This window comes from Lingula anatina, chromosome 1 (genome assembly GCF_051362555.1).
Source record: "Lingula anatina isolate TDL-2025a chromosome 1, LinAna3.0, whole genome shotgun sequence".
In the NCBI taxonomy this organism is placed as follows: domain Eukaryota; kingdom Metazoa; phylum Brachiopoda; class Lingulata; order Lingulida; family Lingulidae; genus Lingula; species Lingula anatina.
In genome coordinates, this window is record NC_141767.1 from 49,600,945 (window position 1) to 49,617,821 (window position 16,877).

Sequence of the window (16,877 nt, forward strand, 5' to 3'; positions counted from 1 at the left end):
TCCTTGATGTAACAATTTTATTTTAAATAAATATCTAAGTGTAAGAGGAAAAAGTCATGTAAGACCAATTATAGTGGACTTGGGCAACCATGCAGCCATTTTTTTTTTTTTGTCATAGATAACATTCTAATAGATATAATATTAATAGATTAAATATTGGCACTTTCTTTTTTTTTAAGACTCCAATTTAATACAGTACTTGCCCATCAGCATACATACTTAACACTCCAGTTTCAATATAATCAAATTGTTGGAGTTGTGGCTAAGAATAACTTTTCAGTGGTCACAATATCAGAATTCACACAATTTTTTCTCCTGAACATGAAACATTTCCTTCAAACACTTCTTCAGACCAGGTGCTATAGGTAACCTTTCAATACTGTTGTACTTCCTTCCTATTGCTCTCCATATACAAAGCCTGCAAGTGTGCACCAGGCTTTGGTATCTTGCTGGCATCAGCTGAAACAAATGAGTTTGACTCTGCAGATCACAGTGTTCTGTATCTTCTACTCCTTCTCCAGATATATGGATCATATGTGGATCAATCTTATGCCTTACTTTAAGCAGGGAAGGAACTGGATTTTCTAAAGCAGCCTGTGCCGCTTTAAAACTTTCTCTCTTCATGAATGCTGCCAGTAATGCCACTGGTTTCAAGAACTGGTCCAATACAATATGCACACATTTTGGTTCATCAGTATATCTGGTCAAAGAAATTCTTAGATTAGAGTCTATGGATGCAATGTATTCATTCACAGGAAACCATAACATTGGGATTTCATCCAAGGTCACCTTCTTACTATCTGCCTTGCCATACACAATCTCAGTCACTACCTGCCCAGCCACTGTCTCACTTACCACATCACTGACTACTGTCTCACCAGCTACACCACTGACCACTGTCTCACCAACCTCATCACTGACTACTGCGTCACCAACCACATCACTGATCACTGTCTCACCAACCTCACCCACAACCCTTGCTTCAGCATCAACAGTCCATTTTTCTTCATCGTTGACCTGGATTTTGAACCCTAAATCTGGATCAGCACCATTCCTTATAAAAAGGAGAATTAATCTCTGAAAGAAGTCAACTGTATTTTCTGTTACATTTCTGTCACCAGTTAATCCACTTACACATGTCATAAGTCTTAGCAAGAGATGAAAGTGATTAACGACTAACAGCTGGTCTACATGTCCATTGAGCAACAAGGACAAGTACTGGATGACTGTCTCAGAATACACCTTGAAATGTTCTGGAGGACAGTATCCAAACAGATTCTTCAAAATTTCACAAAATTCAGGAGATTCCATAATAAATTTGTAATGAAGTATCAGCTCTAAGCACTTGAAGTGTTCCTCAGAATATTCATTGAACTGCCATATTTTTAACATGGCCTGGTAGATAAGTGTTGCAATGGGACTTGTTGTGTAATCAGTGTTCTTCACTAAAGCAGAACTACAGGTTACTCCATTATCCAACAAAACTTTAGTCACTTCTAACAAGTGTTTGTTTCTCTGGCTATAAGGCAAGTAACCATCAGATGCACTAAACAGAACAGTCAGAGGATGTGCACCATGAAATAAACCCTGTATATTAGCACCGTAATAAAACAGAATCTCCAAACATTTAGCCTGCCTTCTCTTGATGGCTTCTTCAACTGCCCCTTGCTTCTCCTCCGAGCTGATGTCTGGGTGTTTTCTCAGAATCAACTCCAGGGCTTCACTTGATCCTATAATGCATGCACGTTCAATCAAACTTCTACTCCTGGATCTTACAAACTTGGACAAAAGCAGCAGCTGTACACATCTCAGCTGATCTCCCTTTGCTGCTGCATCCAGAGGTGTAAGCATACATGCTGTCCTTTCATATATTGGGGGCTTAGAATTATACTCACATGTACATAAATTCGGATAGCACAGGTGACCCATTAGAAGATCATTTGTTTGACTTTCCTCTGTAAGAAACCCAACAATGGCAGTATGACCAGTGTAACAGGCTAACTGGAGGTAGTCATTACATCTGGGTTTATGAGGAGTAGAAAAATATCCATGCAAGTGAAAGTACATGACAGCTTCTGTGTTACCAGCCAAAATTGCATGGTGCATGCAATCCAAGCCATCTGCACCCATCCACTGAGTGACAACCTGTTTATTGTTACTGCCAATAGCATTCAGCATCTCTTTTAACTCTGGAAGTGGATCACACCTCTGAATAGTCTGCTGTATGGCTAGCATTTGGTCATCTAAGTTCACAGCTCCAGTTCTTTGGTGCATAGATTCAGCTCCTGTCATCATATCTTGACAGAAGTTTTGACTGATTTTGTCCATTATGTGACCTGAAAAATATAAATCCGCATGAGAAAGCTGAAAATTGGACAGAGGTTTAATATAACAAATGTTTAAAATTCATTTTAAAATACTAAACTGATTTTGATGGGGGTTTACCTTTCAGCACAATGGTAGATTAATAATGTATTCTAGACTCAAGTCGTTGTACAACGACTTGAGTCTAGAAAACATTATTAGACCGCATTCACAACGAATTGAGCCAGGCCTTACAAATCCTGGGGACTAAATATGGCGGACGTACATGAAAGGAAAACCGCCTAATCTTTAAATAGTCTCTCCGCCTCTCACACGCCTCCCCACGCGTCGTCCCTGCGGGGGTACAGTCATTATATCTCGGCTCCATTGGGACTACACACGGGGAGGCGGGACTATCCGAAAACTGGGGCAACAATTTACTTAGTTTGTACATGTATTAAATGTATCTGCATCTAAAACAACTCTCTTAATAATATATATGCCCCTTTTATGCTTAGATAATTCGTGTAACAATTTATAATGATAATTTACCTGATAACAATATAATGATAACTGACCTGGATGTCAAATAGACTGGCGAAAATCATTTCTCTGGAGTTTTGAGAGGAACATAATTTTCCTCTTCACGTTCCCCGGGTGATTTCAAATCGAGATTGCTACATCCGCATCCGGGCATCATTGGGGAACAAAATATTGGAGAAGGAGACGTGTCGTTACTTCAAAGGTCCTTTGAAAAAGTAACTATATTCCTAGCAGAGGGGCGTTCGCTGGCTCTTAGTCAGTCGTAAAGGTAGGGCCTTTAACATGAGTGAACCAATGGTTTATATTTAATTTCCTCAGCTTTTTTGGGAGGATGTGGAAATACTGGACAATTCAATGTTTTTGTAACTCAAAGCCAGCTTGAGGTCACAGACACTTGACGGCTGAGGAGTAGCAAATCGATGATGTGTCTGGTAAAATCGATTACACCGACAGTTTTTATTGAATGGGGTTTTATCCGTACGTTTTCAAAGTGAAACTGTAGCTTGTACACATTTACATACCTAAATATCGACCTTGACAGTGAAAGTAAGAATTTTTTTTCAATTTTATGTGCTTGCAAATTTGCCATTTTATTCGGGATAGTCCCGCATTTAGTGCAAGTTCTCTGCATCAGTTAAATGTTTTAGAGGCCCCCATTACTTAAAAAGTCTCTTTTGCCTGCAGCTTTGCTGGTCCCGCAATTTCATCAAAATGCATAGCTTGGGGATTTAAATTTTGCAGACTGCATCGCAATGTCCAAAATAATTGTGAAGCATACTGAGTAGAACGTAAATAGCAATAAAACATGGTTGAGGTCTATTTACTTATTTTTCTGTTTGCATTTTTGAAACATTATTAAATGTGAATTAATTTTAAAAGTCTGATTTCACTTCATTTAAATGACTTGCCATGTATTTTCTGTATTACATGTTTTTAGACAGTATTATCTTTGCTTTTTAAGCTCAAAATGGCATCAAAATTATTTTTGCTGGCACATAGTTAACTTTGTTGTAAATATATTAAGAACAGTAAGGTGGGGGAAGAGTTGTTAATAACGTTTTGTTGTCAATCTGATTTTGACAAGGTTGTGTCATAATTTGTATTGTTAATGTGATCATGCTTGCAAATTTACAATATGTTGTAGCTTTTATTTCCATTGCAGCTGTCACCATGGCTGACTTTGATCCATGTGAATGTGTTTGGAACCATGAGAGTGCTATGCAGAGACTCATCAATCTGGTAATTAATATCTTTTGGTTTCTTTTTGTGCTGGATGGTTAGTTTTCTTCATAATAGTCATTGAAGTCTATGTTCACACTTGGCAGTAAAATAAACTTGATGGAATAACAACTGCTTATATTTAAAACATTTATTGGCAGATTTATTAATAAAACAGTACTTTATTAAAATACTTTTGCAACCAACATTTTCATCTGTTTGAATTTGCAATTGTGTTGAGTATTATGAAATCAAATCATATTTACCAATAGATTAAAAATATATCTCCTGTAACATGGAATTCTTTCTGTAGTAAACATTATTGTTTCAGTTGAGGAATTCCCAGTCATATTGCACTGACAATGAGTGTGTACAAGATAGTAAGTATATATGAATAATTTGTGTTATGGATTTTACAGGATGTGTTTGGAAATGACTTCATCACAGGCACTAGTGATTTAAAGGGAGTGGAGTCATGAATTCATACAGTGTGACTAGATTAGCATAATTATAGTGCCCAGACCACTTATCTGTCATGGGCAAAATGACTGGTGCATAAAGATAAAACCCCATACTGAAGTTAATCTGTAATTGTTAAAAGAATAAAGTTTCCTCTTTAGCAAATGTACCTATTTTTTGTGTCATGGCAATAACTCACAGAATGTTATTTTTAGTAGTCATTATATCTAGATAAAAGTGTATAAATACACAAGTGCAGTCCATGCTAGTTAAGAATTTTAAAATGTCATTATCTTGAGACCATTTTGATAGGCTATTAGTACATTTAGTTTGGCACTGGATTTTTCTAACAATTCACATAAGCTGGTTAATGTCCTTTTGACATATTTAGGGTATTATGTAACCGGGCAACGTATATAATAATAATAATAATGATTTTCCTCAATATTTGACAGAATGTTTTTGGTAAGCACTGCTCTTCCTTACAGGTCAACATAGTAAATTTCCATTGGCAAGGTTTAACATTTTTTCTCGGGGCTTTGTCGAAAAGTTTATATGCTTGTTTGTTCAAACCTGTTGTAATTTTATTGTATGCATACCTGGTGGCAGCTATGCACATGGCTGCAAGTCCCCTTATTCTTCAAATCTTGTGAACCATTTTGGCATAGTACCTGCCTCCCTCTCCCCCATATTTATAATCAGATGTTTATGGAAATGTTTAGATTTTAACAAGTGCTTTTACATATGCATTTTAGTTTAAACTTCTTGTAAGATAGCAAATTAAATTTTGAAATCCTTAAACACAAATCAGTTTGTAAATGTAAACATCACAATTGAAGTAGTGATTTCTCATCAGTGTTGAGGTTGGGCTATTTTGTTGCATTTGCAGTTATAATCATAATTTATTGAGCTCAGAATTTATTTATTTATTTATTTATTTTTACATTTAAATGCTCTCTATCTACGATTTATATATGTAGGATAATAATAATAATGATAATAGTCCTGTTCAGTGCCCCACATCCTGTATGAGGGAGCATGGTGTCCAGATGATAGCATGAGGGTTTGTAATATGCTCAGTTAAGTGGATCTAGGACCTAGAATGGAATGAAAAGGCAACCAAGTCATAAGTGATTTAAATCACATTAAATGTGCACTATGAAATGTTTGAAAACTCACAAACAGGCACTCAACCTTGGGTCACAGATAGAGACAAACTTAGAAAAAAGTCATTCGTTTAATTCTCACTCATTGTTTTGAAATTGTAATTAAAGGTCATTTCATTTGCACTTCAGTGCCAGGGCCCAATGGTAACCCTGCTGATGGTGGTTTCAATGTGATGATGATCATGATGGCATGGCTGGTGATTGCCACAGCTCTGTTTCTTCTAAGACCAGCCAGTCTCAGGAATAGAGGAGACCAAAAACCAAGTGGAAATGGCAATAATGTAAGGATATGTCACCTCAGTTGAATATAATGTGTAGTCCATTAAAATATGTATATATCACAAACATTTGGCTATAGTAGTCATAGATGCTCTACTGGTGCATGAAAAATGCAAATTCTATGCACATTTTAACAACATTTTGCAGGGCTTTAGAAGTCAATTTTAAATCTGCTTCTTTTCTTTTTGTAACAAATTCTAAAACATAGATATTAATTTAAACTGGAAATTGCATGAAAATGTGACTGTGAATTGCTACTAAGTAATTTGAATTTGCTGTTGCAGGGACCAAATAACCATCCTCCTGCACCACCCGTCTCATAAGTTGGATCCTTGAAGAAAATGGCTTTAACTGACAGGCACGAAAGGGAATTTCTTCATATTGCCTACATATGTATATTTAAGATCAATTTAATTTTGATGTTGGAATATTTGGAATTCAAGACAAATTGCAATCTAAGATAGTTAATAAATTTTAGTCCAAATGCTATCTTATAAGTCTACAGTTTCAAAAATAAATGTGACCCAAACTGTCATAGGTGTAAAACGAGGCATTTATATTTAACTTGGTATTAGTGTTCGCCCTTCACAATAATATAAGCCCAAAATAACACTCGGTTTACTGCCAAGTCAAAAATGAATGAGGGTTGTTTTGACTTCTTCACCCATACATATATTTATATATTTTTGTCAGATATTATGTATACAATGGGGAAGGTTTAGGTATCATGTATATCTCAAAGGCATCTTGAGAAGGTGAATGGGTTATTTATTTGTTTGTTTATTCATGTCTGCTTTTCAATGTTATGAGTGTGCATGTGTATTTCTTTTCTTTTTTTTTTTTTTAATTTGAAAAGGAACATACAACTTGTGAAGTCATAAGTTGATATATTGTCAAGGTTGGTCATTTCTGTGGTGACGTAGTGCAATGACGTATTGGATTTTCACCTGAAAATGGTCATAATCAGTATTATGACAAGTTTTGACAAAAAACTCCTGGTACCTGAAACACAATACTAAAGTGATCTCACAGAAAAGTGTTTATTTGACCATTTTGCCTTGACACTTTGCATATTTGTAAGTCTGGTATCTTTCTAAATATTTTAATCTGTACCACAAATGGGTTGTCTTCAACAATCTATTCAGAAAACCCCTGTTCATCAGAAAGTGTTAGGTGAAATATCAAAAGTTCTTGTAATTTTTATTTTATACAGATAAAATTTTATACAGATAAAATAAAAATATTCTTGACTGAAGTATTGTGTGTGTTTTCAATTTTTGGTAAGTGTTCCAAAACGTATGCATTATTAGTTTGCTGTATGTTAAAATTATAAAACCATTGCATCTGTAATTGGGGAAACTTATCCCTGCTGATCTTAATATATTTTTAAAATGTATAAAATATTTTAAACATCTTCCCTGATAGCAACGAACATGGTATTTTAAAAGGTCCCAGTGGACAGCTGCACAAAATGTTGAAATTATAGCTATTACCCTAAACCTGGGATGTATTAGTTTAAAAAATCTTTCAAACACTAACCATTAAGTACAAAATGTAATAAAATACTAAAAAAAAAGGATATTTTTTATGGGACTTGCTAACACCCTTTCACTAAAAAGGTACTTCTAAAATTCACCCTTGCAAATCACCCACTGGACATTTCATATCCAAATTAAAACATTAACGTTCACTTATATATGTACAAACTGTGCTTAAGTAAATGTAATCCACTTAGTTTACATACAATGCAGAGAATGAAGGCTTTTTTTATTCCATAAAACCTATTTTTTTATCTTTGATTTTGCCTCCTTAACTTTAACAAGTAAATCTCGTAATTTGTTAAAGGTGCCCACAGAATCTGGCAGATTTTCAAAAGGTAAATGCTCAGTGATGTCTTTGGCAAAGAGATCTGCTGAAGGTAGATTGGAGGGAGTGCTGAGTGAAGTCTCCAGAATTGGAGTTCCATAAGATAGACCAACAGATGAACTGCGTGACTGTGACTGAGGGGTGTTTGACCAAGACTGAAACGAGGTATTTTGTGCCGCAACACTTTGTTCCAAAGTTTGTCCTCTTTCTGTATCATCTGGACTTTGTGGAGGGGACTGCTGCCCTACATTCTCACTTTCATCTCCAGAGCAACTGTCAATCACTTGAACCTCACTGTCTTCACCTTCCTCAGCCATGATTTGAGCCAGCAGCTGCTTACGTTGTTCTTCCAAGTCATCTATGTCAGAAGGGGTACCTTCTCTGGTCCCCTGACGTGATGACTGGTGACTCACACTGCCACTTCTACTCCCTGGACACCTGAACTCTTCATCAGACAACCTGTTCTGTACACTTTTTTGGACATCACTCTCTGATTGCACTGAGCTTCTGCGGCTTGAAAATGTGGAGGGATTTTGCTCAATTCCTGCAGCACCTATGTCAAACATATGTGAGTCTAAATTATACGAGGTCTTGGAACATTCAGGAGATGGGGCACCTGCTGCTTCACATTGTCCTTCATACAATCCATAATACCTCTGGCAGCACCCACTGGAAACTTGTTTACCCACACTAGACAGTTTAGTATTTAAGTTAGGGGATAACTGTAGGTTTGCACAGTCACCAACTGATTGATACTCATCAAATTTCTGAGGGGGTCCTTGCTGTTCAAAATATGTTAGTGTCTGGAAATTGTGAGAGATGCTCTCTTCACTAGTAGAAGTGCTCAAAGAAACAGACAGTTCTTGTGTCCAGACTTGAAGGTTTTTACCAAAAGATAAAGGAGAATTTAAACTGGGTTCAGGTTCAGTAAGAGCTTCTGAAGACAATGTGGTTGGAACCTGTACGTTTGAAAGTGTATCAGTAGGCAAAGGGAAAGAAGCTGGTGTGTAATAAGGTGTATTAGCTGGCAAATGGTTTTGAACAAGAGCGTGGGGAGGTGAATTAGCTGTCACAGCATTTTGACCTAGGGTGTGGGGAAGTGTATTAGCTGGCACATGGGGTGGAGCTGGGGTGTGAGGAGGTGTTTCAGCAGGTAAAGGGGGTGGAGCTGGGGTGTGGGGAGGTGTTTCAGCAGGTAAAGGGGGTGGAGCTGGGGTGTGGGGAGGTGTTTCAGAAGGCAAAGGAGGTGGAGCTGGGGTGTGGGGAGGTGTTTCAGCAGGCAAAGGAGGTGGAGCTGTGGTGTGGGGAGGTGGTTCAGCAGGCAAAGAGGGTGGAGCTGGTGTGTGGGGAGGTGTATTATCAGGCAAAGGGGGTGGAGCTGGGATGTGGGGAGGTGTTTCAGCAGGTAAAGGGGGTAGAGCGGGGGCAAATGGAGGGGTCTCAGTAGGCAATGGGGGCTGAAATATGGTGTGGAGTGGTATTTCAGCAGGCAAAGGCAGGAGGGCTGTGTTGTTAGGCGATGCTTCTGGTGATAAAGGAGGGTCAAGGGTGTGAGAGGGCAAATCTAGAGGAGGAAAGCTATGTGAAGTTAAAAATGGTTGCTGAGGAGTCAAATGTAAAGGAATACTGAGAGAATGTGAATTATTGGCTGGATTCCTCAAAGTTAATAAAGGTTGTGATTGGAGAGTATTAGCATCTGTTAAAGGGGCTAAAGACATGCACTGTGTTGAGAATATGTAATTATGGGAAGAATTAGTGCGGCTATGTGGGTCTACATCTGGTGTTCCTGGCTGCTGTATGCCCTCATCCTCACCAGACACAGGTACCACCGCAGACCCATCATCTACACAAAGATAAAACACAGGTTTAGTCTGAGATTTCTACATTTAGGGGTTGTTCAGAATAAGTTGTATCAACCGAGTGCACCAACTCCAAGGGGACTCTCACTGAATGCAATCAGATGAACAGACTAACAAGCCTCCTCTTGTTTCCAACATACTTGTATAATCACCAGCTTTTCTGTATTCTACTCAATGCCAGGAGGAGGTGTGGTAGTCTGTTAATCTGATTGCATTTAGCGAGAGTCCCAGTGGAGTTAGTGCACACTAGCTATTGCATCTTAACTCATTCTGACCAGCCCAGACTTAAAGTATTCAATATTTATCGTAAACTACGAAGCAAAATTTATAAATATAGCATTAAACTGGAGAAAGAATCAGCCGATAAAAATATACCTTGGCCATCAGAAGCCAAAATTGTGAAGAAAGTAAAACAGTGAAGAAAACATATCTTTGTTAAAGCACAAAATACCAGCACTATATGCAGCCTTGCACTCCTTAAATGTGAATACGGTAATGACTAGATCTTTTCAATGGGGAAAATTATGAATTTTACAGATATTGTATTTTTTCAAGTCATAAATTCTTAAAGTTAGAACATTCCTTTTGAGTGACAGCAACAAAACTGATAAACAGGCTACCTTATAGTTCTATTGTATACAGAAAAAGCCCCACAGACGCTACGCAAAAATACATTTTTAATGATTTTCAAATGATGTATCTGAAAAATTGTTAGTTTTTCCACATTAAAAAATTGTGTCATTACCGTACACAAAGAAACTCAAAGGTGCCATCTTATGCACAACTAGATAATAGAAAAGCAAGCCTCAGAAAGATGTATGTTCTGCATTAACAAACACATGGATTGTTTGAAGACAAACAAGCGGTGTGCTGAACCAGAGAACATGTGATGCACCAACCTTTTCACTACACTTGCAGCTGGCCCCAAAACCCCACATAATATAGTAACTACAGAGCTCATGCCCTGCTCATTTTAAAGATACTAGATTTTTAAGTATGCAAAGTAAAAAGGGAATCTTTACAAAGAAAAACCCTTGATGATTTGCTTTTAAAAATTCCAATAAAGACCACTGAAAGCAAAGCGAATGTGAACCTATGCACTTTGGTGATACTAGTCCTTCATTAACCAACTGATGATTATGCCATAAAAATTCCACTCCTTTTTTAATGGCAAATAATAATTTTAAACCAACATAAACAATGAGACAAATTATAACATTTGGTAAAAAACTGTGTTATGAAAATAAAAATTACAAATATTTAAAATGAAACAAATTACTTTAGCTATTTGCATCTTTTATCATATTTTTTACCAGATTCATCCAAATCCATATCTTCTAAAGCATAGCGTGGTTTCTTCTTCCTCTTATTATTTTCATCTTCCTCAAGTTTTCTTTTCATTCCCTAAAACAGATCTTATGCAAATGTGTACAGTGCCCATGACATACTGTTTTATGTCATCTAAGCAAACCAATCCCCAATCTCCCATGTTCACTACAAGATTAATATAATATAATATAATCATGCTGGATCTTTCATCTTAAATAGATAGCCTAAAGAAATGTGAAGTACATAACATCATAGATTTCTTTACTTTAGAATAAAATAATATCATGATAACATACTAGACTTTACTCATGAGAACATACTGACTTTACTGAAAAAAAAACCTTCCTAATTACCTGATTAGCCATAAATGCCACCAGCACTTCTTTCTGGTGTTCAATCCTCATTGGTGGCATCCCATGCTCCTGTAGGACAGAGAGAGGACAAAGGAAAAATATATTGCAAACTACACAAATGATAAAAGAGGAATTCTTCAAGTCAGCAGAAAAGTTCGCTTAAGGAAAATGTGTAAAAACAGAAAAGCACCAATATCCCTCCTCTTGCCAACTTACATCTCTCACTCCTGCAGGAAGTGGTACATTGAATCCAGGATATTCAACCACCTTTTCTGCATCATATTGCACTGAAATATTGAATTTTTGCACATAAATGTTAGACCACATTGCCTATAGTTATACGGACACAATTTGGATTTAACATCACAGTCACAACTTAATCACATCACTGACTAAATCGGTCTTATCTGATCAGACATAAGGTACTGAATATGGAACGATATCCTACTACCTGCAAGCATCGTTTCAATAAATGACAATATTCTGCAGCAGCCCACTGGCCTAGTTTTCTCACCTCTGCCTTATGTTTCACCGCGTAAAGATAGTAATTGAAATACAATTGAGGCTGAGTGAAGGATTTATTGCATTTTTATTCAAAAGATAAAACTCAGCTGGTGCCATGCCCAATACATAATTTTTCCATGGACCCCACAGCATTTTGGATCCTCCCAGTAAGTGACTGAATAACAAATAATTATTATTAGAGATAATACATCAACATTTTCTTCCATTTACTCACTGCTAACACATTGATAGCTGAGCATGTCAGGTAAGAAAAATTTACCTTTGGTTGGGTCCATTTCATCATCCACCTCACCATCTTCCATGCTGTCCCCTTGAACATTGGTTTCTGTAAAGATGAGAATTCATGTCACAAAAGACAGAATATTCATTTATACATACAGTATTAATAATTGAATGACATCGAATTGATATCTTCTCAAAATGACAATGTTTCAAAAAGGACAAAATGTTAGGCTCATCTGTCACCATTGTGAATTGTGTTGACTTGTGGTAACTGTTTCTCTGCAGAATGAGAGGGATCCTCCCATAAAAAAAGTTTATTCAAGAAGCAAATGTGATTTTAATAACATGATTTAAGCCTTAATCTAAGAATACTAACCTCTTCCATGCTTGTCAAACATGACCAGACCAGATGTGCGGAGCTCTGCCTCCCTTAGATGACCTGGTGGGTAGCCTAGGATGCGCATTTGATAGATGTAAGGCGGAAGCTCATCCCTGTGAAGACCCAAAGCCTTACGAAGATCCTTGCTGAAAATAAGAGAGAGCAGGCTAATGCATAGGTCAAATTAAATTAAGGTGGAAGGGTCTTTTTGTTCTCTATGCAAGGGTCACGTATACATAAGTATATTTCTTGTTACAGCCAAAACTAATTTTCAACAAATAAGTCAAAGAAAAATATCTTTTGAATCTGTCAAAACTGTATATGAAAGCTGGTCTTAATTTCTTTTTCAAAAATTCATTCCATGAAAAGTAATAAAGGCCGCATAACAATTTCTTGCCTTGCTTTGCATCACATTATTTACCCTCAACTCTTATCATATTGTACGGGTCTATATTGCTAACATAAAAACAAACTTTTAGAATCTAAAATATCTTTATACTACATGAAATTATACCTTAGAACACCAGCTTTAAAGTCTGCAAATCTGGGATCTTCTTCTATGTGATAGCGCCTAGACCAGACAAAAAAAAAAAAATTAAAATTCACAAATGAACTTTCAAATTAAATATAAAAAGTTAAACATTTTTGCCTACCTGAAATCCCTTTTTGTTTATGAAATTAAAATTGCAAGAAATTGTAAGAAAGCTTACTAATCATGATTCACAATATTTTACTCAAAAAGCATTCCAATTTAAAAACTAGAATCCTTACCCATTTTTCAACTGCAGAGGTGCTGGAGAAGAAAACTTATCCATGAACTCGCGCTTGTTTTTGTTAATTCTGGCAAAGTCTTTCTTAACAGGGCATTCACTCACATTGTGATCACCTTCACAGTTGAAACAAGCAGCTTTAGGCCTGAAAAACATTTTCAATGATTATAAAGAATGTCTGTTACTTTTCAGAGTAGTTTTAAATTTTGCACACAAGCCACCATTTGCCCCAGTTTTGTACTTATTAATTAAATAACTTAATAAAAGAAAAATGCTGGAACATTAAAAAAATACCTTTTCTGTCTTTTAGGTGCATTGCTTTCCTCTTCTTCCACTGGTATTGATTCTTTAAATATCTGTTCGTAACTGATGGACATTAAGGAGCAAATCTACTCTCAGTAAAACCTCCATTTATAACAGCACAATTTTGTGAGAAAATTTTCTTTAAGAAGTTAATGTCAGGTTGTTAAAAAAGTCATAGTTTAATTATTAAATTGGAATTTATAATATTCATTAAACTAAAGAATACTGTGGGATATCCCATCCATCTGTCAGCTCTGGTTTGTCCTCTATAAGAGGCCAGCCCATTTGGTCTATTAAGAAGTCAGAGTGGTATTGTGAACAGCCTACTACCTAGAATAGCATTTAAGTTATATAAAAATTACCCTTCTAGCAAAATCATCAACAAGCATCAATAACTCCTCCAAATTAAGTTTTCATTATTGTCAATAATTCTATAAATATGCTATTTTTTGTATATTCTTCTTTTTATGAAGACCCTTACAACTATCCATGTATGCATAAGAATATATTACAACATATCTAAGAATTGTACAATTTATGTATGGTTTTTAACTTTTCATAAGAAAAGAAAATAATTAAATATTCAAATCTTGATAAACACATGCACACATACACACACACATACTCAGTACATGCAAAACTTACAGTGGCTTTAGAATCAGCAGTGTCTGCTTCGAGTTTGTTATCTAAACAGGGATAACTGTGGTAGGGCTGAAATATACACCAGTAAATCTTGGATAAGTTAAACTGCACTATAATATTGCAAACAAGTCATTCGATTTTTATCATACATAAAGTCACATAATTTGCGTAACTGATCTAAATTCCCCACTTTGCAAACATATTTTGTAAAAAAATAAGTATAAACAAAAAATACTGAAAGAGATTTGTTTTGTTCATTTGAAGTTTTACCGACTTACCCTTAGCTTCAAAGATGGTATGTCACTATCATTCTTTAACTGTTCAAAAAAAGCACCTATAGCCATCTCTATCTTGGAATGCAATTTTCTATAAAGAGATCCAATGGAAGTCATGATTTATGTGTTAATAAATTACATGCAATATATAAGACAAACTCATTGACAATAAAAATACAAAAATTCAATTGTTTTTTTACAAATTTTAACATAAGATTTTCGCTAAACAGTCATTTATGTTATTTCTGCAACTTCGTCATTTATGAACTAGCAGTGACACTCATACCTTGAATTCTTTGTATTAAAAAACAATACTTCAAAACTTGGTCCTTCTCCTTCTGGCATACACCTATAATAAAACTAGATGAGATGACCATGATTTCAACCACAACAATCATTGTTACATTAATTTAATTTATTTTTGATCATTTTGTATCCAAACTAAAAAAGTATGTATTTTCTAAATAACTAGGTTAGAAGGTGGAGATCATTTTCAAGTAAGGAGGGTCAAAGAACCTAGGAACATCAACACATTAACATCATAACTCACCTTGATACATCAAGTAATTTTGCATATTGCTTTAATTTTATGTCTGACAGAAACTAAGGAATAACATATTTAATTGCAAAATTTTATAAGAAACTTTAAAAAGTGAGATAATCCACATCCCATTCTAATTAGAAATAAGGTGCCTTTAATTACCCCCAAAAAATTTTCCAGTTCATTCTTAAAGGTACCTTATATAAGATTTACCAGCCAAAATGAATTTTTCCTGAGGGATATTTACAGCAAAGAAAAAAATTGATTGCTTTTTTATGTGCAGCAGACTAAAGTCATTTTTGTTGTTTAAAGGTACAATAACCCGGTTGAGCAACCAGTCAAGATGACAAACTCAATTTTTTATTCTGAAGCTCCCAGGACTTGACTCAATACTATGATATAAAAGATACTCTCTGCTTCCAATCTCCGTAATTGTTGCTGTAAATTAATATCTGAAAATTTGTCTGATTTTATTGATTTCGTTGTTCCACCGTCCTGGCCATCACTTTGTTCTTGTTCAGTTTCGGTTTTGAATTGTGACGATGAAGCCGAAGACTCTGAAACTGAATTCACGTCATTGTCATCATTGTTTCTTATTACTGTTTCTCTTGTGTTTCTATCCAGTTCTTCATCCACTGCACCTTCAAGGGCTTCCCTGTGTCCATTTTTATGAATGAATTTACTTTTAGGCAAACGATCTTTTTCAAACTCCGCAAAGAGGAGGTCATCTCCAAAGTCGGCCATGTTTTAGCATGCGGGACAGTTCTTAACAAATATAGTAATAATTTTGTAAACGGAAAGTTTCGGTTGTGACCATTGTTTGTAATATTATAATTATTTTTTTTTTGCTATTTTCAAAGATGAATTTTACTTTTTTTTTCAATCTAGGTCAAGATGCGGAGCTATAATGTTAAAATTGGGTCAAAATAAGTATGGACAGTGGAATGAACAGTTTCAGGCGGTGGAAACGCGCTACTTATATGATTAAGACGAGCCTAGCCGTCAGTACCGGATATTGTTTTGTGACCTTGAGGAGCAATTAGGTTTGGTCTTTGCGGCACGCATGAACAGTAGTCGAACTACCACACCTGGGTCTTTTGTTTTTGACAACTGTTCACTCGTCATCGAGGCGCTTGTTCAAGACTACAGGCTGATATCTACTAGTACTACCAGTGGCTTCATTAGTAACGTTCCCACAATACTTAGTTTTCTGTCTGTGCGTACATACCCTGAAAAAAGCCAGCCTCGCTGACGAGAACAATGGACGTTTCTCACCCCTCTCTAGGATTACCCCTGACAGTTTTCTTCATTTACCTTCCATTAAACTTGGTCAAAAAAGGATCAGATGTGTTTGTCTGTGCAGAAATGATAAATTTCACATAGACGTCCAATATGCGGTAAGTGTCAGATAATAAAGGACACAATCTGTCAAGTGTAATTTGAGTTGAATAGTCTGAGCAAATCTGGTAAAACTAAGAGAAGTCATTTACAGGGGTACTACCACATGTAGTACCTACAGATAAATTCAGCACAGCAGGCCCTGTAGCTGTGCATTTGCTGATCAGTGCATATACCAAATGTGTAAGCCTCGGGCGGTTCAGGCCAAATTTGTACTGAGTAAACTCAAGTATGAAACAGGGCAAAGAAGATTTTTTAAAAATTACATGCATTTGTCATATCAGTACGGTACACTGAGTATTCAACATGCACTCAGATAATATGCTCTATTTAAACTTGGTGAAAATTAAGAGATTTTGATAAGAAGAAGAGGGAAGCATTGTGAATCATAAAAGTTTCATTGAAACTTGTCCATTTCTGGGACATGGGCTTACTCCAAACAAAAT

At 36.0% G+C, this 16,877-nt stretch overlaps 4 protein-coding genes across 9 annotated transcripts in view; 2 read left to right on the forward strand and 2 right to left on the reverse strand.

The window, feature by feature from the left end:
- On the reverse strand, positions 1-3,045 carry LOC106169055 (uncharacterized). Of its 2 annotated transcripts, none has more exons than XM_013527024.3 (2): positions 2,883-3,045; positions 1-2,336 (listed from the first exon to the last, which is right to left on the reverse strand). In XM_013527024.3, the coding sequence occupies exon 2, from the start codon at positions 2,326-2,328 to the stop codon at positions 292-294; it is 2,037 nt and encodes a 678-aa protein (XP_013382478.2). In that variant the 5' UTR covers positions 2,329-2,336; positions 2,883-3,045; the 3' UTR covers positions 1-291. The 2 variants fall into 2 exon arrangements, with proteins under 2 accessions (XP_013382478.2, XP_013403800.2); XM_013548346.3 differs by having other exon boundaries at positions 2,857-2,961.
- Positions 2,947-7,189, forward strand: LOC106169094 (small integral membrane protein 14-like). Its single transcript, XM_013548442.2, has 5 exons — positions 2,947-3,115; positions 4,010-4,086; positions 4,397-4,445; positions 5,820-5,971; positions 6,254-7,189. The coding sequence occupies exons 2-5, from the start codon at positions 4,018-4,020 to the stop codon at positions 6,290-6,292; spliced, it is 309 nt and encodes a 102-aa protein (XP_013403896.1). The 5' UTR covers positions 2,947-3,115; positions 4,010-4,017; the 3' UTR covers positions 6,293-7,189.
- LOC106169056 (zinc finger CCHC domain-containing protein 8 homolog) overlaps positions 7,188-16,877 on the reverse strand; it is a 25,432-nt gene continuing 15,742 nt past the window's right edge. Inside the window, exons 1-15 of one of the 5 annotated variants that reach the window (XM_087002085.1) lie at positions 15,444-15,808; positions 15,043-15,085; positions 14,779-14,841; positions 14,496-14,583; positions 14,221-14,286; positions 13,802-13,905; positions 13,567-13,638; positions 13,274-13,417; positions 13,017-13,073; positions 12,500-12,648; positions 12,161-12,226; positions 11,593-11,663; positions 11,377-11,445; positions 11,008-11,098; positions 7,188-9,678 (exon numbers count right to left, since the gene is read on the reverse strand). In XM_087002085.1, the coding sequence (XP_086858211.1) occupies positions 7,751-9,678; positions 11,008-11,098; positions 11,377-11,445; positions 11,593-11,663; positions 12,161-12,226; positions 12,500-12,648; positions 13,017-13,073; positions 13,274-13,417; positions 13,567-13,638; positions 13,802-13,905; positions 14,221-14,286; positions 14,496-14,583; positions 14,779-14,841; positions 15,043-15,085; positions 15,444-15,777 (3,345 nt within the window). In that variant the 5' untranslated portion in view covers positions 15,778-15,808 and the 3' untranslated portion in view covers positions 7,188-7,750. Of the gene's footprint in view, positions 9,679-11,007; positions 11,099-11,376; positions 11,446-11,592; positions 11,664-12,160; positions 12,227-12,499; positions 12,649-13,016; positions 13,074-13,273; positions 13,418-13,566; positions 13,639-13,801; positions 13,906-14,216; positions 14,287-14,495; positions 14,584-14,778; positions 14,842-15,042; positions 15,086-15,230; positions 15,404-15,443; positions 15,809-16,877 lie in introns of those variants that run through there. The other 4 variants (XM_087002086.1, XM_087002089.1, XM_087002088.1 and 1 more) reach the window with 4 other exon arrangements.
- The window catches only part of LOC106169092 (uncharacterized), a 14,401-nt gene continuing 13,363 nt past the window's right edge, over positions 15,840-16,877 (forward strand). The window contains exons 1-2 of the mRNA XM_013548440.2: positions 15,840-15,981; positions 16,330-16,430. Of these exons, the coding sequence (XP_013403894.2) occupies positions 15,966-15,981; positions 16,330-16,430 (117 nt within the window). The 5' untranslated portion in view covers positions 15,840-15,965. The remainder of the gene's footprint in view (positions 15,982-16,329; positions 16,431-16,877) is intronic.

Bases quoted from the DNA above. Each gene is read 5' to 3' on its own strand.
- LOC106169055 (XM_013527024.3), bottom strand. From the start codon at position 2,328: ATGGACAAAATCAGTCAAAACTTCTGTCAAGATATGATGACAGGAGCT.
- LOC106169094 (XM_013548442.2), top strand. From the start codon at position 4,018: ATGGCTGACTTTGATCCATGTGAATGTGTTTGGAACCATGAGAGTGCT. The intron at 4,087-4,396 runs GTAATTAATATC...TTATTGTTTCAG, and splicing joins TGCAGAGACTCATCAATCTG to TTGAGGAATTCCCAGTCATA. The intron at 5,972-6,253 runs GTAAGGATATGT...TTGCTGTTGCAG, and splicing joins CAAGTGGAAATGGCAATAAT to GGACCAAATAACCATCCTCC.